This window comes from Bufo bufo, chromosome 6 (genome assembly GCF_905171765.1).
Source record: "Bufo bufo chromosome 6, aBufBuf1.1, whole genome shotgun sequence".
NCBI classification, from domain to species: Eukaryota; Metazoa; Chordata; class Amphibia; order Anura; family Bufonidae; genus Bufo; species Bufo bufo.
Window position 1 is genome coordinate 361,581,221 of NC_053394.1, and position 22,764 is coordinate 361,603,984.

Here is a 22,764-nt window from a genome sequence, read left to right on the forward strand (position 1 = left end):
TTGTTGGGTAGATTTCCTGTGATGTTGCGGTATGTAATAATTACAAGGTGGAAGGTTTTAGATTTGAGGACGAGTAGTCAAGCCTCATGCTCGTCTGTATGATTGTATCATTTTTGACTAATGAGATTTTAATAATTTAATTTTTAATGAATTCATTTTATTAAAAAAATTTAGCATGAATAAAGAAATATTGACTTTTCGTGATGGGTGCATGTGCAGCATTGCCTTCACAAATCATTTCTATGCTCAGAACTTTCTATACATTTAAAAGGGACTTTTAAAAAAATTAATATTCATTGTAGTTTGTTTCACTTATGTAAATTGCTGTTAAAGGGGTATTACCATCTCAGACAATGGGGCCATATTGCTAGGATAGGCCCCCCAAAACAGAGTTTTGAAAGTCACGGAGGGCGCACTTGCACATGCACAGCGGTCCTCCATTCATTTCTATGGGGTTGCCAAAAATACGTTAGCTCCATAGAAATTAATGGGAGTGTTGGCCATGCAAGCACTGTGCACTTCTATTCATTTCTATGGGGCCAACAAAAATAGCCGAGCGGTTGTCCCCACAGAAATGAATGGAGGGCGGACTCGTATGCACCCTCTGTGACTTTCAAGGTTCCGTTTACGAGATAGGTGCGGGTCCCACCTCTGAGACCCAAACCTATCAGACAGTGAGGCATATCCTAGCGATATGCCCCCATTGTCTGAGATGGGAAATACCCCTTTAAAGGTGCATTAGATTATCTAGCTTTCAGTGAGTATGTGAAGGTTTCCTTTCCCTATCTGTCTCTGTCACTCGTGTACTGTCCTGATCTGCAACATTTTCTTAATTCTTGAATGCTTGGGTTGTCTAGGTTGTTCTCTCTACATGTTCCCACTCCGGATAAACTCATGCTGTCCATGGTGTACAAGTTGGAGGGGTGATCCCAATGTTTCGGTGTCACTGGAGCTCTCCACACAAGATGCTCCTCTTTGCAGTGTGGAAAGTGTCACTGAAATAACTGGTAAGACTATTGCTTATATGCCGACTGAATCCACGTTGGTGTGTGCTGTACCATGTCCAGGGGAATGCTCCATGCTCGGAGTAATGGTGTGTATCTGCAAGCTCCACTAATGCGCAGTGATATGCGACTTACCGGGGATATAGAAGAAAACTGTAGGATGCCCGATTAATCCACACGAGTTCCATAGTTTGGTTAAGAAACCTACTTTATAACACAAGTTTGGAGTCTTACTAACCCTTCCTCAGGTCTTAGCATGGTGAACGGCACCCGTGTGGGAGAGTAACTATAAAGAGTGTCTCTTGCTCTGGAGACCTTGCCCATTGATGCACTAAACAGACGGCCTATAGCAGTGTCGGCGAACCTATGGCACGGGTGCCAGAGGCGGCACTCGGAGCCCTCAATGTGGGCACCCACACCCTGGAAAAAGTCTATGGCACACTAATATGACTTAGATTTTTCCTGCCCTTCATCAGCGCAGGGCTCGCTATGAACAGCACAGGCAGCGCACTGAGTGTAGCAGGCTATTATAGCTAAATGATAGAGTACATGGAAGATAGACCTATGTTTGACTGTAGAATTCAGGTTAAATTACCGTGTTGGCACTTTGTGATAAATAAGTGGGCTTTGGGTTGAAGTTTGGGCACTCAGTCTCTAAAAGGTTCACCATCACTGGCCTATAGATAGGGCACTGCACAGCATTCATTCCTATGGGACTTCCCTTTAGGGGAATTGAACACTGCATGCTACTTGGCGTATTTTTGACAACCATTTTAGGAAAGGTGATTTTATCTAAAGCAGGGTAACCCCTTTAACTCCTTCTGACATTTGATGTAGCTGTTTACCATAATGGTGTGATGGGGTTTCTGGAGCAGACTCAAAAGTTGAGCCTGCTCCATACGTGTCAAGTATGGCCACATGGCACCATCGCGCTACCAAACCAGTTTAATCGTCATGCAAACTATGACCATGCCAGTGACGAGGACAAAGGGCTATGTGACCTTACAGAAAAGACTTCACCACAAAATGTGTGGTCACCGTTCATGTTGGGGAACGTGAACTACAGAATCTGCTTCTGTCTCTACCTAAAAATATAATGGCGAATTGAAGCTGGGGGGAGGGGGGGGGGGAATTTCGCTACAAATCAAGGCAACAATTTTTACTTGTTGTTTCTGTTACATGATATCATAATTGTTGCTGTTACCATTTTTCTCCAGCAGGGGCACTGAGTGAGACACATACTCTGGAAGCTATCGGAACCTCCTGCGCTTCTTACGACTCCTGAACAGGACAAATCACCTGAATGGTTAAAACGGTAAGTTAAATGTGGGTGTGAGGAAAAAACCATGACATTCCTGTAATCCCATGATCTTACCCACAACCTTGGGGTACATTCACATGACCGTGCCTTGTTTTGTGGTCTGCATATTGCAGATCCGCAAAACACAGATACCGGCTGTGGGCGTTCCACATTTTGCGGAACGCACAGGGCCTGCGCTATATAGAAAATGCCTTTTCTTGTCCGCGGATAAGAATAGACATGCTCTACATTTTATGCAGGGCTGCGGGAACAGAGCTACGGATGCGACAGCACATGGTGTGCTGGCCGCCTCTTTTGTGGACCCATTGAAATGAATGGGTCTGCACCGTTCCGCAAAATTCCAGAATGAATGCGGAACCGTTCATACAGTCATGTGAATGTACCCTTAAATTTACTAATGTGTCTGTATCTTGAAAAGGGGTGAAGCTTTGCGGGAAATGGGGCGGGGCATAAGATGCCTTTTGTGCCACAATTCTGGCGTAAAATTCTGTTTCAAACTAAGCCAGCCAATAGTTGGTAGAGTTAGAAGTTTAGTTAAACAAAACTGTATAACCATGTACCAGATTTACAAACCCAATTCCACAATAAGTTGGGGTGCTGTGTAAATGTAAGTGAATGCAAATAAAAACAAAAGCAATGATGTGCAAATCAAATGTGTTCTATTAGATCATACACATCAGGTGTCCAAGTGAGACATTTTACCTTTCCATGGAAAAGATTAACTCCTTTGGAACAAGGCAGCAACGCGCCTGAAAAAAGTTGGGACAGGGGCAACAAAAGGCTGGAAATGTAAGTGGCAGGGACGTAACTACCATAGCGCAGACCAGGCGACGGCTATGGGGCCCAGGACAAGAGGGGGTTAGTTGGGATTATCTCCTCTTTTACTGGAGGTAAAAACTTGGTCGGGACTCTACCCTCTAAAACAGAGATGCTCAACCTGTGGCCCTCAAGCTGTTGCAAAAGTACAACTCCAGAATGCCCTAATAGCTGTAGGCTGTCCAGGCATGCTGGGAGTAGTAGTTTTAGTAGTTTTGCAACAGCTGGAGGACGCAGGTTGGGCATCTCTGCTCTAAAGGAACAACTTTTAGCAAATGAGGCAGTGGAAAAATGGCCGAAGGGGCATTGAAAAGGGTTTAGGCAGAAACTGGTTTTATCCTTGCTATGGGGCCCTTACTTCTCTACGCCACTGGTAAGTGGTACTAATAAAAAAAAAATCTTCAGAAGGAGCAATTTGTTACTAAGTCATATGACTGGGTATGAAAAGAGCGTGTTAGAGAGACCGCGTCTGTCAGAAGCAAAAGATGGGCAGAGGTTCACCAATCTGCTAAGAACTGTCTAAAAATTGTGGGAAACATTTCCAAAAAATGTTCCTCAATGTAAAATTGTGAAGACTTTGAATATCTGAGCATCTACAGTACATAATATCAAAAGATTCACAGAATCTGGGGAAATCATGTGCTCAAGGGATGAGGCCGACTGTCAATATTAGGTGCCTGTAAACCTACAGGCCCTCATTAAAAACTGGTATTATTCTGTCCTGGAAATCACTGCAGGGGCTCAGGGCACCTCTAGAATTCACAGTTCACTCTGAAATCGCAAAAGCTGCCAAAGAACCTATATAGCAACACGATCCAGAAATGCTGCCATCTTCTTTGGGCCAAAGTCATTAAAAATGGACTGAGGCAAAATGGAAAAACTGTTCTGTGGTCAGAGGAGTCAAAATTCTTTTGGAAACCACGGATACCACCTGGAAAGGCTCTATCAATGCTGAACAGTATACAGAGGTTTCTGCCCCCATATTCATTGGGGGACACAGGAACTGTGGATATATGTCCTCTAGGAGGCGCTGACACTAGTAAAAGCTGTTAGATCCTCCCCTGGCAGCTATACCCCCTCCAGCCTTGAGAGAGAGCTTCAGTTTTTTCTAGTGTCAATAGGAGGCAAGACCTCCCTGCTCTGCAGGGTAGCTCTGAAGATTTTTTTATTTTAGTTTCTTATTTTCCTTCTTTTTCAGATGGGAAACAGTGGACGCCTTGCCTCCCTGTTCTCCCGGGGGAGCACGCCAGCGTTGGTCCGCCACGCTGCCTCCTCCCCCTACAAGAAGACAAGGTGGACCAGGGCAGCCTCAATCCCCTGCATCCCGCCAGCTAAGGGTCACCCATCCAAGCCCCTATTCCAGCGTCCTGCCACTACGGTGCCAGTAGCTGAAGGGGTGACCCTGCTGGAACAGAGGAAGGGTGAAGATGGCGGCAGGGAGGAGAAAAGAGGTGAGTACAGTCGTGGCCAAAAGTTTTGAGAATGACACAGATAATAGTTTTCACAAAGTTTGCTGCTAAACTGCTTTTAGATCTTTGTTTCAGTTGTTTCTGTGATGTAGTGAAATATAATTACACGCACTTCATACGTTTCAAAGGCTTTTATCGACAATTACATGACATTTATGCTAAGAGTCAGTATTTGCAGTGTTGGCCCTTTTTCAGGACCCTCTGCATTCGAATGGGCATGCTCTCAATCAACTTCTGGGCCAATTCCTGACTGATAGCAACCATTTTTCATAATCCACTTCTTGGAGTTTGTCAGAATTAGTGGGTTTTCGTTTGTCCACCCGCCTCTTCAGGATTGACCACAAGTTCTCAATGGGATAAAGATCTGGGCAGTTTCCAGGCAATGGACCCAAAATGTCAACGTTTTGGTCCCCGAGCCACTTAGTTATCACTTTTGCCTTATGGCACGGTGCTCCATCGTGCTGGAAAATGCATTGTTCTTCACCAAACTGTTGTTGGATTGTTGGGAAGAAGTTGCCTGTTGGAGGGTGTTTTGGTACCATTCTTTATTCATGGCTGTGTTTTGGGCAAAATTGTGAGTGAGCCCACTCCCTTGGATGAGAAGACAACCCCACACATGAATGGTTTCAGGATGCTTTACTGTTGGCATGACACAGGACTGATGGTTAGCGCTCACCTTTTCTTCTTCCGGACAAGCCTTTTTTAGATGTCCCCAAACAATCGGAAAGAGGCTTTATCGGAGAATATGACTTTGCCCCAGTCCTCAGCAGTCCATTCACCATACTTTCTGCAGAAGATCAATCTGTCCCTGATGTTTTTTTTGGAGAGAAGTGGCTTCTTTGCTGCCCTTCTTGACACCAGCCATCTTCCAAAAGTCTTCGCCTCACTGTGCGTGCAGATGCGCCTCACACCTGCCTGCTGCCATTCTGAGCAAGCTCTGCACTGGTGGCACTCCGATCCCGCAGCTGAATCCTCTTTAGGAGACGATCCTGGCGCTTGCTGGACTTTCTTGGACGCCCTGAACCTTCTTACAAGAATTGAACCTCTTTCTTGAAGTTCTTCATAATCCTATAAATTGTTGATTGGGTGCAATCTTAGTAGCCACAATATCCTTGCCTGTGAAGCATTTTTATGCTACGCAATGATGGCTGCACGCCTTTCTTTGCAGGTCACCATGGTTAACAATGGAAGAACAATGATTTCAAGCATCACCCTCCTTTTAACATGTCAAGTCTGCCATTTTTAACCCAATCAGCCTGACATAATGATCTCAGCCTTGTGCTCGTCACATTCTCACCTGAGTTAACAAGACGATTACTGAAATGATTTCAGCAGGTCCTTTAATGACAGCAATGAAATGCAGTGGAAAGGTTTTTTTTGGGATTAAGTTAATTTTCATGGCAAAGAAGGACTATGCAATTCATCTGACACTCTTCATAACATTCTGGAGTATATGCAAATTGCTATTATAAAAACTTAAGCAGCAACCTTTTCCAATTTTCAATATTTATGTAATTCTCAACTTTTGGCCACGACTGTACACGGGACTAGGTGAGTATGTTAACCCTCCTGGCCCTCCCTCCTCTTGGTGGCAGTAGTCTTTAGCAGCAAGGGCTTCAGCGTAGCCAGCACCCCCTGAGGCCATTCCAGCTCTGGAGTCATTCCAAGCACCCCTAAAGCCATCAGCACCCCTCTTGTCAGTCTCTTCACTCCCCTCCAAGAAGGACATTGGCAATGGTTGTAATACTGCCTTCGGGGGAGAATCGGAGCGCACATGCTGGGGCAGTACAGAGAGGGGAGCGCAGGAGGTCGCTCCCCGACAGTAATTCCCCACATACGGAAGGGGGGCGGCGCCGTTCACTTGCGGCACCTACCTCATTGCCACCCCCTTTCGGAGCAGACGCGGGCGCCCCGCTCCGGAGGGGGTTAACTGCATACGTTCGGGCGGCACCGCACTGGCCGTCCGTCCGGCCCCCGATATTCTTGTCCCGCCCGCACCTGGCAATTTTGCAGCCGCAAACTTCGTCCCCTGGAAGAGGGGGGAGGGGCTCTCTGGCGCGAATTATTCCCGCCCTACTTCTCCCTCCCAGAAACATTCTGAGCTCTGCCCCCGGTCCTCACCTGCCCTTAACCCTTTCTGCCCAGCCACCTCTTAGGCCAGTGCATCTTGGGATCTACTCTAGTGCAGGTTTTGTAATTGGAAAAACTTAACCCCTTCCTGCCTCTTAGTTTAAAAAAAAAATTAAAAAAATGTGCGCCATACGGGTCCCCCTCCCTCTGCCCTCACTACCGCAGGACCACCCTGTCTGGTAGTATCATGCTGGGCCCGTGTCATATCGTACAACGGAGGACCTCTCATAGTTCCCAATCCGCCCCTCCGGGGCCGTTTGGTTGATAATTCTCCACCTTCGCAGATCCCGTGAAGGGACAGTTGAAGTATTCCCAATCCACCTCTGGGTCGTTTGGTTGATAATTTCCACCTGCACAATTCAGTGAAGGACCTCTGAAGATTCCCAATCCACCCCCCTGGGTCGTTTTGGGTTGATAATTCCCCACCTGCGCAATCAAGTGGGGGCACGCTGGAACTTCCCAGTCCACCCTCTGGGGGTCGTTTTGGTTGATAACTCTCCTCCGGTGCCGTTCAATTAAGGACCTCTGTCCCTCCAATCCACCCTCCCGGGTCGTTTGGTTGATAATTCTCCACCTGTGCGATCCACCCTCCGGAGTAATTAGATTGATAATGCACCGCCTGCGCGATCCGGTGGACAGACCTCTAGAATTCCCATTCCACCCCTTTGGGGTTGTTTGGTTGATAATTCCCACCTGCATAGTCCGCAACTGCCAGGGGAGAGATTCTGAGGGGTAGACCTACGCGTGTGCGAACCACGGCACATCTTTCTCCTCGCAACCCCACCCTTCCTCCTGGGTCACGCTCAGACAGCCCTCCCTGACAGGAGAGGGTCCATCCGGCGGGGGAGAATCACTGATTCAGACCCCTGACATGAATCTGAAGCAATCTCCCAAGATTGCGTCTACGGTGGCCAGCGGTACTTGTCGCCTCTTACATAGGCGGAGTACTTTCACTACTTCGGGATGCAGTACTTGTCTTATACATTGTTCCCTGCCACAGGTGGACTAAGTATAGTAACACTGGTTTCAGTGCCAGACGTATGATTTCCCCCTTCTGTAGGTGGCGGAAATTTCATCTTCACTGGGTTCAGTACTTGCCGTATGAATTAGCCCCTTCCTTAGGTGGCGCAATGACATTATCACTGGCTACAATGTGTGCTGTATACATTATCCCCTTACTTAGGTGCAATAATTGCACTCCCACGGGGTACAGGACTCGCCACATTGCACTAGTTCTCGCCGTGGGCATTAACCCACTTTCATAGGTGTAATATTTTCCCTACCCAACTGGCTTAGGTACTTGCCGTTATGCATTCCACCTTCCGTAGGTAGGGTAATTGCACCACCATTGGATCGGTCCGACTGTTGCGCTACCCTTCCATAGGCGGAGTGTTGCACATCACTGTGCTTCCTGTTGCATTCCCTTCCAAAGTGATCACTAGCAGGGGACTAATACTAAGCGTCTTCGGATGCTGCAATTCACCTGCGCCACAGCTCTAGGTGCCTTCGCTTAGTTCACAAGGGGGCCGTGGCAATGGTCATTACCCGCGGGTGCCACTACTCTCTCTAGTGGTATATGGGTGCCGCCAGTGGATACGGTGGCTATTCCTCATTGTATCCTTTTTCCTTTGGTGCTAGTTTTGGGCAGGGGGTTACCTGCATCACTTTTGTGTCCTAGAGACCCCCATCTCATGGGCATCCGTTGTTCCAGTCGGTCATCATATTGTCCGCATCAATACGTAGTGCGTACACCATTGCACATATATGGTGAGTACGTTCCAGCAAGTAGATTGTGTTCACGGACTCTGTGTTCTCTATCCACCACTCCTTCTTGGGAAGTGGTTATGCTGGCACTCTGGTTTAGGCTGCTACAGCTTGTTCTCCTCCACAGGTGCAGCTTTTCGCTAATGCTCAAGTTCGTGGTAGCTGCAGTGGGACATTCCCCTCAGGTAGGGGTCCTACCCTGGCGCTAGCTTGGCGGTTGCGCCTGTTCAGCGCCCTTCCAGGTAGAGTTTTTAAGGTTAGCTCTACTTAACTGGGGCAGTATGGTACGTGGCTTCTACAAATGGTATTAGGCCTCCCCCCTCAGTTTTGCGCTGGCTACTACTGTAGGAGCGGTATTGCGTTACCACTACATACTTGGGTTCTTACTGCACAGCTCTTTCGTCAGGTGGTGGACTCTTTTTAGCACTGAATTTGGTGGCCTCTGCGGGTGGCCCCCTCCTCTGCTGGGGTATGGGGCTAGCAATACAGTGTGACTCCCCTTGCCTAGCTTCCTCCTCAGGTGGAGTTTTTTTGCACAGCCACTTAATCCTTGGCTACTTCTGTATAACGCCGGTCTCAGACGGGGAATGGGCTTAGACCTAGCCTATTCTTCTCCTGTCTTTTCCTCTATGGTTCATAGCCACCCCACATGCCTTGGTAGTTCCTACGTTACTACTGTCCCTCATCTGCATTGCATGGGGTATTCGTTTGGTTGCCTTCCATTCCAGGCACGCTCCGGTCCAGACTGGTGGGCTGTGGCGCCCTCCACATCCCTCCTCCTACAGGGACTCTACATTGGTCCGGATGTGCTAACGGTTATCTACACAAAGCTTCCCGCCTTTCTCTCCAGAACCAGTGTTCCGGAAGCGTGCGACGAGGGCGCTTTGATTTCTCCGTGGCGGGAGTTCTCCCTCCCTACGTGTTTTTTTTTTTTTTTTCCCCTCCTTCCAGGGTTCTACGGAGGATCAGGATAGAGGACATTTCCGCAAATCCTAGTCGCTACGGATTGAACCCCGTCGTGCGTGGTACGCCGACCTCGTTCTTCTAGGAGACGCACGTTGGTCACTGCCACTCAGTCTACCTTCTTCACAGGGTTCGGTCTTACATCAGCATTTAGATGACGACGTGGCTATTGACTCCGCCATTCTGACGTGGAGAGGGGTTTCGGCGGATGTCATCCGCACTATGATTCAAGCCAGGAAGCCTGCATTGCCCAGGATCTATTATGGGACCTGGAGGTCCTTTCTGGGCTTCTGTGAAAGCCAGGACATCCCCTCACTCCGTTATTTTCTCTCCCCACCGTCCTATCCTTTTACAATCAGGGTTGGACCTTGGTTTAGCCCTTAGTTCCTTGCTGGGTCAGGTGTTGGCGCTTCTGTCCTGGGGCAGCTTCCAGCGTCCTCTGGTATCCCTGGTGCCCATGGAAACCTTCCTTCTGAGAGTGGCACATACGGTTCCTCCGTACCGCCCTTACCGCCTTGGGATCGGCATATGGTTCTCTCAGCGTTCCAGTCTTCTCCCCTTGAGCCCTTGCGGGAGATCTCACTCCGGCTCCTGTCCTAGTAGGTAGTTTTCTCTTGTGGCTATCGCATCCATTAGACGGGTGTCTAGGTTGGGGGTGCTCTCTTGCAAAATCCTACCTGGTTCTTCACAAGGCTAAGGCGGTCCTCCGGCCCATTCCTTCTCCCGAAAGTCGTCTCTGACTTCCATATTAATGAAGACATTTGTCCTTCCTTCACTGTCCCTCTCCTTCACACCCTACGGAAGGGAGTTGCATTTTGGACGTTGCCAGAGCTCTAATCGTTATTTGTAGCCTCCAGTCCTTCCGGTGTACGGATCCCGTTTTGTCTTCGGAGGGTCCTCGCTAGGGATTGGCGGCCTCCAAGGTGGCCTTTGTACATTGGATTCGGTCTGCAAGTGCTGAAGCATACCTTGCCGGAGCAGGGTTTTGCCCTTAGGTTGTGACGGCTCACTCCACCACAGCGGTGGGCGTTTTCTTGGGCTCCAGAGGAATCTCGCTTCGGCTCCCGGTCCTCCATACATATGTTCACAAGAAATTACCAGGTGCATACTTGTGCATCGACGGTCGCTGCGTGGGCCGCATAGTCTTGCAGGCGACAGTTCTTAGATGGCCTGCCGGGGCGCTTGCTTCCATGGGTCTGTGTTTTTTTCCTCCCTTGGACTACTTTTGGACGTCCCACGGTTCTTGTGTCCCCCAATGAATATGGGCGAGAAAAGGAGATTTTTGTATAACTTACCAGTAAAATCTCTTTCTCGCTCTTCATTGGGGGACACAGCACCCACCAGTATTGTTGTCCGGCCACAGTGGTGGCTGTTGTTGGTTTTAAACCGTTGGGCTCCTTTGACATGGTTGATTTGCCATGTGTTTTTTCTTGGTTGGCTTGCTTCTCCTACTGCCTGTACACAAACTGAAGCTCTCTCTCCAGGCTGGAGGGGGTATAGCTGCCAGAGGAGGAGCTAACAGCTTTTGCTAGTGTCAACGCCTCCTAGAGGACATGCTAGTACCCACGGCTTCTGTGTCCCCCAATGAAGAGCGAGAAAGAGATTTTACTGGCAAGTTATACAAAAATCTCCTTTTTCGGATGACACATGCTCTATCCAGAGAACGTCTCTTTCAGGGAAGGCCTTGCATATTTCAGCAGGAAAATGCTAAACCACTACTGCATCCCCACAACAGCATGGCTTCACATAAGAGTCTGGGTGGTGAACTGGCGCCCCGACACTGTTTGTAATTTACACAATAATGGGGCAGATTTATTATCAAATTGTTTCTTTACCCCTCCACTATCGGTTTCTGTAGTCTGTCCTCTTCCTTGGTTTAGAGTCCTCATGCACATAGATATAGTACGCACGTGGTCTTCCTGCTGGTACATGCCTTGTACAAAAGTTGCCCTTCACAGGAGGCTGTAGTCAAAGCCCTGACTACAGAGCAGGTCTTGCAGGAAGCTGGCAAATGTCTTGAAAAAGAAAAAAAAAAATTAAAAAGTGTCTAAGTTAAAAATTCAAGGGGTTTTCCAAATTTTTTATTTTTTTTATTTTTTTATAACTGATAACCTATCTCTCAGTATCTGATCAGTGGGGGGTCCAACACCTGGGACCCCTCCGATCAGCTGTTTGAGAAGGCATTGGAGCTCACAGAAGCACTGACTTCTCCCTGCTCACGAAGCACGGTGCCATACATTGTACTTGCTTTGTATTGGGGCTGCTCACTGATGTCTCTATTTTATTTTAGGTTTTATGAGGTGCAGCTTAGTGGATGCCTGATGACCAGTTTATCTGTACATTTTGCAAAAACCAAGCACGACGGAGAAGACGAGAACTTTGTGTGCCGCATTGGAGAGAATCAGGGTATATTCTCAAGGAACTATTTTTTATTTTTTTTTATATTTATTTTTATTTATGAGCTCTTCGAATATGGGGGGTCATTTATTAAGACCGTTGTGTTTAGATTGCGGCGGCAGCCTATACGTAACTTCGGCTCATCCAGCGCCAGCCTAAATGTCAGCCAGCTTCCTTGCTGTCTTACATTTAGACCATTTTCTACGCCTAGAAGGTGTAGAAAATAATGAATGACTGGCCTGCCCCCCTTCCCACCACGCCACACCACTTTTTTTTTACACCTGCCGTAAATGGGGAATAGTTGCAGATTGCGGTGCAATCTGCGCCAGAAATATGCAAAATATAGGCATATTTCCATAGTGTTTATGGAGATCCTTCTGATGTAGGGAGTTTAAAGGGCCCTTTACACGGGCCGAGAATCCGCCAGATAATCGCTCATAGGCATGCCTCTATAGTGATTATCTGCCGGCTGATTTACACATTGAATGCGCGACAAGCTCGTTCATCGGGTAATTGGATTGCTTGTGTAGGCACATAAATCGCAGCAGGCAGATCGTTCCATCTAAAACAGCCTCTGCTGCTGCCAAACAATGAGTCTGTATGGGGTAGGGATCGACCGATATTGATTTTTTAGGGCCGATACCGATAATTTGTGAACTTTCAGGCCGATAGCCGATAATTTATACGATATCTGGGTATTTTTATTTTTGAGAAAAAAATTTGCTGAAAATTAATGTTTATTGCTAACGTGTATTTTTTTTATTTTTTTTGTAAATCATTTATACTTAATATTTTTTGTTTTTTTTTTTAACTAACTTTTAGCCCCCTTAGGGACTAGAACCTTGTCCTATTGAACATGGCAGCAGGGCTTCAGTAGCGTCCTGGCTGCCATGGTAACGATCGGAGCCCCAGGATTACACAGCTGGGGCTCCGATCGGGAGGAGCAGGGAAGAGGGGATCTGTGGCCTCTGCCACCAATGATTAATACTGGGGGGGGGGGGGGGGGGCGCACTGCGCCACCAATGTTTTTACTATTGGGATGGGGGTGGGGGGCACACTGCGCCACCAATGAATAATACTAGGGGGGGGGGGGGCGCACTGCGCCACCAATGAAGATAAGTCTCTCAATCATTCATAATATACAGGAGGCGGGAGCTGGCTGCAGAATCACATAGCCGGCTCCCGACCTCTATGAGTGGTAGCCTGCGATCCGCGGCACCTAAGGGGTTAACCCTACCGCGGACCGCAGCTACAGTTCATAGAGGTTGGGAGCCGGCTATGGGATTCCTGCAGCCAGCTCCCGCCTCCTGTATATGAATGATTGAGAGACTTATCTTCATTGGTGGAGCGCTGGCCACAGCCCCGCCCCTCCTCTTCTCTTCTCTCCTCTCATTGGCGGCAGCAGCAGCACAGGGGGAGGGAGACACTGCTTCCTTCTCCCCTGTGCTGCGGAGGGAACACAGAGAGCGCTGAGAGCAGCGCGTTCTGTGTTCCCCATACGTTATCGGAATATCGGCAAAATAGATACCGATAACGGTCAAAATCCTCAATATCGGCCGATAATATCGGTAAAACCGATAATCTGTCGATCCCTAGTATGGGGATGAGCGATGGCATTAGCGATCTCTCCTCCTCATACTGTGGAGGAGATCACTGCATGTAAATACAGCACTCTCCTTCACCGACGAGCAGGGGATTGCAGGGAAGGAAACGCTCCTTCCCGACCACTGCCTGTAAAGGGGCGTTACAGGTAATGCACCCTGGGAAAAAGTATGGAAGTTAGCTTTCCTCCACCTGCTATAGGTAGCAACCCTGTAAGTCCAAAAAGAACCAGTATTCCTTTAGAGCTGCCTCAAAGGCGCCTCGTCCAGCCAACCAGAAGCCTACTCTGTTTTGATGAGTATTAAAAACTGTAGTCATGTTTCAAGACCCTTTAACCCTTTCCTGACCAAGCAGTTTTCTGTTTCTTCATTTTCATTTTTCACTCCCTGCCTTCCCAGAGCCATAACTTAAAAAAAAAAAAAAAAAATTCTGTTCACCTAGCCGTATGAATGCTTGTTTTTTTGCAGGACAAATTGTGCTATCTAATAACACCATTTAATATTGCATAAAGTGTAGCAGAAAGCAGGAAAAAAATCCAAATGGGGTGGAATTAGGGGGGAAATAACACAATTCCCCTTATAGTTTTTTATTTATTTTTTATTTTTACAACATTCCCTATGCCGTAAAACTGACCTGTTTCCTTTCATTCTCCGAGTCAGCATAATTATGACGATACTACACTTATATACTTGTGTTTTTTGTTTTTGTTTTTTATATAAATTCTTTATTTAGGTTTTCCATTATGTTATACAGCAACCAAAAATATCATGTATGGGACGCAGCCCAACAATACTACCAGGTATATTGCACTTATGTGCAACTGTCCTTCAAGATTAAAAGGCTCTCACAGACAAAAAAAATACCTGCTGCTCTCACATCCTCAAAATGTAGGATGAAGTTATTAATCAAACACATGAAATACTGGTTGGGGAATTGTCACGGATGATGTTGCAGATAGCTGGAACTAATGAATAAACGTCCGACTGGCTTGATCCCAAACTAAGGAGCATATAGGTGAGCCCTATAAAACCCTAACAGCCGGTTCAGACCTGAGCGTTTTACAGCGCGTTCCTACGTGCTGTAAAACGATCAACAAGGAGAAACCAATGCTTCCCTATCGGCATGGTTCTCACCTGGGCGTTTTACAGCGCGTATGATCGCGCTGTAAAACGCCCGACGCCCCAAGAAGTTCAGGAGCTTCTTTGGGGTGTAGTGTCGCGCGTTCCCGTACATAGACTTCCGGGAACGCGCTACAATGGGCGTTTGCTTGTCTCCGCGGTGCGATTGTAAACGCCCGTACAATCGCGCATACAGAGCGTACGTTCAGTACGCTCTGGTGTGAACCCAGCGTCAGAGGTCTCCCTGACTGCTATGCCCATGCAAGTTTCTCAATAGTAGACTATTGCATGCCCACGTACCTAGACTGTGTGACACCTGAAAACCCTATAATAGTGAGGGGACACGACCACCGGCTCCCTGCACTTAATATGGAAGGAGTCAGGGTCACCTAGAATCAAGCCAGCAAGGAAACACAATACATGAAAACACTTATCTGAGTAAACAGCAGCAGCAGCCTCCAGCAGTGAACACTTCATCCAGGAAGTAGTATAAACCGCAAAGTGAGGCAGTATGGGAGGGAATATAAAGGGAGACGATTAGTCTAAATAGGTGACACCTGGGAGAAGGAAAGGAGATGACAAAGTGAAACCAAAACAAAGAACATTATGCAAGAGGTAGAGAAGGACGTCTGCCAGACCTTCTCACAGAACTGGCGGTGACAGGAATATGGAGTCTAAGAAGAGGTGGGAAGGGTAGGAAAGAGAGAAGAAAAAAAACAAAACCCCTAATTATGTGGTCTACAACAGTTTTTAAATTCCTGTGAGCTTTGAAATATGACCCAGTGTCTCCATGTTTTATAGAATTTAGTATCTGTACCTCTCAAAGATGCTGTCAGGTCCTCCATTCTCATGACCTCTTGTATTTTGTTAATCTACATGGTTATCGTGGGAGCCGATGTTTGCTTCCTCTTGTGGCATTAACCATATGTCGTATCCCCGACCTCCTGTATGTAGATACGGGGATCTCGCTATGATGGAGCAGGAAGAATGCAGGTGTCTTAGGAAGAGCATAGGAGGTAAATGTAGAAATAATGCGCCATACCTCACTCCAAAAGCCAGAGAAAAGGTAAGACCCAGGTCTCTTTCCCAATTGAGTATGTAGGTAGGAGAAGGTTGGTTAGATGGTGAGATGAGTAGGCCATATAGTTGAGACAGCGCATGTCTAATTATCCCCCTCGCCTCACAGATTTGTTCAAAATCAGTTCTGTCTCTTTTGTACGTAGCGGCTGGAGGTAGCAATGCGAAAGTGTTGTAGTTGTTGGGCTTGCCAACTCGAGAGACCTAATGGGTCTGAGGTGTCAGTTGAGTGACTGAGAAGAGGGCCAGGAGTTGGACGTAATAAAGTGATGTGCTCTAAACCTATCATCAGCCTCCGGGACGAACCTTGCTCTAACCCAAGAGGGAAGATGGGGTTACCCAAATTTGGGAACATCGGTGAGGGAGACGGAGAATTGTCCGGTAGTTCAAGGATAAATGAAACTGACCGAAATGTCGTCCTATGGTGGGGTGAGTGCGTGCCGCCAATGGTATTTGGGATCCCAACCAGGGTGTTGTGGCCAGCGGAGTAGGTAAAAAGGATTGCTCTACTGCTATCCATTGTTTATTCGACTGATGACAACACGAGTCTACCACTCTAAGTAGGTGTGTGGCTCGGTGATAGGAAATGAAATCCGGCAAACCTAGACCTCCACGAAGTTTGGGTCAGAATAGAATTGGGGTTTTCCCTGCCCATATAAAATGTGTAAGGATGGATAATAAAGTATGAAAAAATAATCTGGGAATATGTATGGGCATAGCTTATAAGAAATATAATATTCTGGGGAGGATATTCATTTTAAAAATGGAGATCCGTCCGAACCAGTTGAAGATACCTTTGTTCCAGCGGTCGAAGTCTGTTTTTATTACCTGTATAAGGGGGGAGTAGTTCGCTGAGTATAGGTCGGATAGGTTTGGGGTAATTGTACACCTAAGTATTTAAGTGAGGATCTGGTCCATTTAAATGGGAAGTTATCCGCCATCTCCGTGGCTAGTCTCTGTGGGAGTGTAATGTTTAGTGCTTCCGATTTTTGGAAGTTTATCTTAAAATTTGATAAATTCGAATAGTGTTTAAGTTCTTTCAAACGATTTGGTAGTGATATGTGGGGACTAGTTAGAAAGAAAAGGAGGTCATCCGCGTATGCGGCTACTTTTTACTAGATTCCCTAAATATGTATCCCAGTTATGTCGTGATTAGCTCTTATGTGATCTAGTAGTGGTTCTAGACAAAGAATAAATATCAAGGGGGATAGGGGGCACCCTTGTCTCGTACCGTTACTTATTGAGAAAGGCGCTGAAAACTGGCCATTCACCTTGACTGATGCTGTGGGGTTCGAGTATAAGTTGTGAATGCGGGCCATCATTGCCTCCCCCAACCCTATATGCCCCAGTGTTTCAAACATGAAGGCCCAGTCAACCCTGTCAAATGCTTTGTTGGCATCAGTAGAAAGAAGAAACATGGGAATTTTAGATGTAATCGCTTGGTATATCATATTTATAGCCCTAGTAGTGTTGTCTCGGGCTTCCCTCAAGGGCATGAAGCCAGTCTGATCTAAGGCCTCTTTCACACGGGCGTCGCGTGGGAGGGCTGGACAAGATGCGGGTGCGTTACGGGGAAATGCGCTATTTTTCTGCGCAAGTGCAAAAGCGTTTTAATAAGTTTTTCACGCGCGGGAGAAAAATCGGCATGTTTGGTACCAGGACCCGAACCCGGACTTCTTCACAGAGGTTCGGGTTTGGGTTAGGTGTTCTGTAGATTTTATTATTTTCCCTTATAACATGGTTATAAGGGAAAATAATAGCATTCTTAATACAGAATGCATAGTAAAATGTCCATTTAGGAGTTAAAAATAATAAACAAATGTAACTCACCACATCCACTTGGTCTCCTCTTTCTTCAGGACCTGGCTAAAGGACCTTTGATGACGTCACTGCGCTCATTACATTGTCCATCACCATCGTGTGAGAGTCATGCATCTATGCGTCATCTCGCGAGACGCGAGATTTCCTGTGAACGCGCGCACACAGGTGCGCGCTTTCACAGGATCGGAAGGTGAGCGAGTGGATCTACAGCCTGCCAGCGGCGATCGTTCACTGGCAGGCTGTAGATGCAATTTGTTTTTTTAACCCCCAACAGGTATATTAGACGCTGTTTTGATAACAGCGTCTAATATACCTGCTACCTGGTCCTCTGGTGGTCCCTTTTGCTTGGATCGACCACCAGAGGACACAGGCAGCTCAGTAATAAGTAGCACCAAACACCACTACACTACACCCCCCCCTGTCACTTATTAACCCCTGATCACCCCATATAGACTCCCTGATCACCCCCCTGTCATTGATCACGCCCCTGTAAGGCTCCATTCAGATGTCCGTATGTGTTTTACGGATCCATGGATCGGATCCGCAAAACACATACGGACGTCTGAATGGAGCCTGACAGGGGGGTGATCAATGACAGGGTGGTGATCACCCCATATAGACTCCCTGATCACCTCCCTGTCATTGATCACCCCCCTGTAAGGCTCCATTCAGACATTTTTTTTTGGCACAAGTTAGCGGAAATTTATTTAATAATTTTTTTGTTTTTTCTTACAAAGTCTCATATTCCACTAACTTGTGTCAAAAAATAAAATCTCACATGAACTCACCATACCCCTCATGGAATCCAAATGCGTAAATTTTTTTAGACATTTATATTCCAGACTTCTTCTCGCGCTTTAGGGCCCCTAAAATGCCAGGGCAGTATAAATACCCCACATGTGACCCCATTTCAGAAAGAAGACACCCCAAGGTATTCCGTGAAAGGCATATTGAGTCCATGAAAGATTGAAGTTTTTGTCCCAAGTTAGCGGAAAGGGAGACTTTGTGAGAAAAAACAAAAATAAAATCAATTTCCGCTAACTTGTGCCCAAAAATTTTTTTTCTATGAACTCACCATGCCCCTCATTGAATACCTTGGGGTGTCTTCTTTCCAAAATGGGGTCACATGTGGGGGTATTTATACTGCCCTGGCATTTTAGGGGCCCTAAAGCGTGAGAAGAAGTCTGGGATCCAAATGTCAAAAAATGCCCTCCTAAAAGGAATTTGGGCCCCTTTGCGCATCTAGGCTGCAAAAAAGTGTCACACATGTGGTATCGCCGTACTCAGGAGAAGTTGGGCAATGTGTTTTTGGGGTGTCATTTTACATATACCCATGCTGGGTGAGATAAATATCTTGGTCAAATGCCAACTTTGTATAAAAAAATGGGAAAAGTTGTCTTTTGCCGAGATATTTCTCTCACCCAGCATGGGTATATGTAAAAAGACACCCCAAAACACATTGCCCAACTTCTCCTGAGTACGGCGATACCAGATGTGTGACACTTTTTTGCAGCCTAGGTGGGCAAATGGGCCCACATTCCAAAGAGCACCTTTCGGATTTCACAGGGCATTTTTTACACATTTTGATTTCAAACTACTTCTCACACATTAGGGCCCCTAAAATGCCAGGGCAGTATAACTACCCCACAAATAACCCCATTTTGGAAAGTAGACACCCTAAGGTATTCCGTGAGGGGCATGGCGAGTTCCTAGAATTTTTTATTTTTTGTCACAAGTTAGCGGAAAATGATGTTTGTTTTTTTTTCTTACAAAGTCTCATATTCCACTAACTTGTGACAAAAAATAAAAACTTCCATGAACTCACTATGCCCATCATGAAATACCTTGGGGTGTCTTCTTTCCAAAATGGGGTCACTTGTGGGGTAGTTATACTGCCCTGGCATTTTAGGGGCCCTAATGTGTGAGAAGTAGTTTGAAATCAAAATGTGTAAAAAATGCCCTGTGAAATCCAAAAGGTGCTCTGTGGAATGTGGGCCTATTTGCCCACCTAGGCTGCAAAAAAGTGTCACACATCTGGTATCGCCGTAGGGCAATGTGTTTTGGGGTGTCTTTTTACATATACCCATGCTGGGTGAGAGAAATATCTCTGCAAAAGACAACTTTTCCCATTTTTTTTTTTTATACAAAGTTGGCATTTGACCGAGATATTTATCTCCCCCAGCATGGGTATATGTAAAATGACTCCCCAAAACACATTGCCCAACTTCTCCTGAGTACGGTCGATAATGTGTGACACTTTTTTGCAGCCTAGGTGGGCAAAGGGACCCACATTCCAAAGAGCACCTTTAGGATTTCACCAGCCATTTTTTACACATTTTGATTTCAAACTCCTTACCACACATTAGGGCCCCTAAAATGCCAGGGCAGTATAACTACCCCACAAGTGACCCCATTTTGGAAAGAAGACACCCCAAGGTATTTCGTGATTGGCATAGTGAGTTCATGGAAGTTTTTATTTTTTGTCACAAGTTAGTGGAATATGAGACTTTGTAAGGAAAAAAATAATAAAATCATAATTTTCCGCTAACTTGTGACAAAAAATAAAAAGTTCTATGAACTCACTATGCCCATCAGCGAATACCTTAGGGTGTGTACTTTCAGAAATGGAGTCATTTGTGGGGTGTTTGTACTATCTGGCCATTGTAGAACCTCAGGAAACATGACAGGTGCTCAGAAAGTCAGAGCTGCTTCAAAAAGCGGAAATTCACATTTTTGTACCATAGTTTGTAAACGCTATACGTTTTTACCCAAACCATTTTTTTTTTTTTTACCCAAACATTTTTTTTTATCAAAGACATGTAGAACAATAAATTTAGAGAAAAATTTATATATGGATGTCGTTTTTTTAAAAAAAATTTTACAACTGAAAGTGAAAAATGTCCTTTTTTTGCAGAAATTTCGTTACATTTCGATTAATAACAAAAAAAGTAAAAATGTCAGCAGCAATGAAATACCACCAAATGAAAGCTCTATTAGTGAGAAGAAAAGGAGGTAAAATTCATTTGGGTGGTAAGTTGCATGACCGAGCAATAAACGGTGAAAGTAGTGTAGGTCAGAAGTGTAAAAAGTGGTCTGGTCTTTAAGGGTGTTTAAGCTATAGGGGCTGAGGTGGTTAAAGACTTTTGCCATACATGTACCGCAGAAGTCTGAAAGGGGTTAAGTGAATTCAGAGATCCAATTAGATTGACTGGATGTTGAGAAATAAAATAAAAAAAATCTTTAAAATGTACTTACAATCCTGAGAAATACTGCTTCCCTCGCTGTGGGTCATTCAGGTCGTGAGGTCATGTGACACGACCATGTTGTATAGTCCCGTAGTGACATAATGTATTACCAGACAGTAACTGTGATCCCCGCTTTGTGTCGTAGATTCTGGACGCTTCTCTACCTCGACAACCTCCTGCCCAGCCTTCTGACCTCACCTTGTCTCATATACATTGGCGAAGAGACCAGCAAAGCAATCAGTTGTTTGTCAGCTTAACCCTTCACTGGAGCCACCCCATGGACAACATTCGGCACTTTCGCATATACTGCCGTGGCGTTACCTGTCATCGTGCCCCAGAGTCTCAGCCTCATCTCCTTGGGTTGGCCCATGCTTGCATTTACCGTGTGGTTGATGTAGCCATACCAGATCCATGTCCCCCAGCTCCTGGCAGGCTGGAGTTTACAGTTCAGCCAGTTCATAAGGATACTGTCGAAATCTTGCCTCCTGTATGGGGGCATCTGGCCTTGGAGTTTGTGGAGCAGACACACACTGAAGTGTGACAAGTAACCTGGGATTTATTACTTTTTTTTTTATAATTTGTACCAGTGCATTTAGCCTTCCAAAACTATGAACAGGAAATTTCAGTCCTGCGCTATTTACTACAAATACTGTATACATCATTGTATGTCACTTATTAAGAAAAGGGCTCTTGTCGGCCATGTTTAACCTTATTTTTCAGATCATTTCTATAGCATTTACTGCTAGATTATAACCATTAATGCATCGGACCCTTTTATAAATGCTGACATACTATGTGCTGTTACTACCTCTTGGGGTAGGACATTCCATAGTTTGACAGCTGTAACTGTAAAGAATCCTTTCCTGTAGTGATGTCTATATGGGCTTTCCTCAAGACATTTTTTTTTTTTTTTATTTATATATTTTTTCCAATCCCTCATTATGGGAGAAGTCTCCCATCCCGTTTATTACCGTAGTCACCCACCTTTGAACTCGCTCTGGGTACCTTAAATTTGTTTTACCATGTACAGCCCCAAATATTTTTGGTCACATGGCCTATGTGCAACTCGGTCCCATTCAAGTAAAATGGGCCTGGGCTGCAATACCAAGCACAGCCACTATACAATGTACGGCACTGTGAGGAGGCCGTAGCACTTGGCTGCTTCGAACAGCTGATCGCTGGTCGTGCCGAATCTGCACTGATCTGAAATTTTTGATCAATCCTAAGAATTGATCATTAATATTTTACTGTTGGTTCAAAATTGTTTGCCGTATTTTTGCCCATGTGTTTTCTCATTTTAAACCACACATGATCATAAATTACAGTTGGACTCTGTCTCCACCACTCTTTCTTACTTGGTAGGTAAAAAGCTCCAGAGCAGAGTATTTCTTGTGTATAAAGCAGCGCGGAGGAAGATGTGGTCAGTTCTGCCATGGAGGGTCAGGATCGATGCAAAGACCGGACTAACCTTGTAAATCTGGGAACATGGTATCTGAACCGGGGACTGGGTGGTGGAATTGTCCATTCTCCAACCAGAACCTGTTTTTTTTTTTTTTTTTTTTTTTTTAGGATGCTGTACGAACGTGATTTTTTTTATATATTTTTTTTCAAACCGCAAAACACAAACTTTTATTTATTTTTTTTAAAAAAATTTTTATTTTTTACAAATCATGAACATTATACACTTTCCTATGAGATGATTTCCGTTATAGGGAGAAACAATATTTGGTCACAATAATTTCACGTGGATGAAAATCATTTCTAACGCAGGTTCACCTTTTGGCGTAAATCCATTTTACAGCACCTCTTATGTATATCTGTAACTTTGTAATTACTCGCTGTTACTTTTTACTGGTTCTAGTTCAAAGCATGTATTATAGTCCAGAGCTGTAATCATAGTTTTGGTCGTGGTGGAACCAAAAATCATGGGCCATGTATATCAAGTCGTTTACACGAGTTGCCGGATAGCGAGCGGCACGGCTGAAATGAAAGAGATGATGATGTGCAATGTTTTAGCGGTAAAATGGCCACTTTTTG

At 45.7% G+C, this 22,764-nt stretch overlaps 1 protein-coding gene across 1 annotated transcript in view; it reads left to right on the plus strand.

Moving 5' to 3' along the window:
* ENGASE (endo-beta-N-acetylglucosaminidase) overlaps positions 1–22,244 on the plus strand; it is a 47,761-nt gene extending 25,517 nt beyond the window's left edge. Inside the window, 6 exon segments of the mRNA XM_040438502.1 lie at positions 858–930; positions 932–1,007; positions 2,235–2,319; positions 11,758–11,873; positions 20,873–20,892; positions 20,894–22,244. Coding sequence (XP_040294436.1) covers positions 858–930; positions 932–1,007; positions 2,235–2,319; positions 11,758–11,873; positions 20,873–20,892; positions 20,894–21,268 — 745 coding nt within the window. The 3' untranslated portion in view covers positions 21,269–22,244.
* Positions 22,245–22,764: the final 520 nt, after the last annotated feature.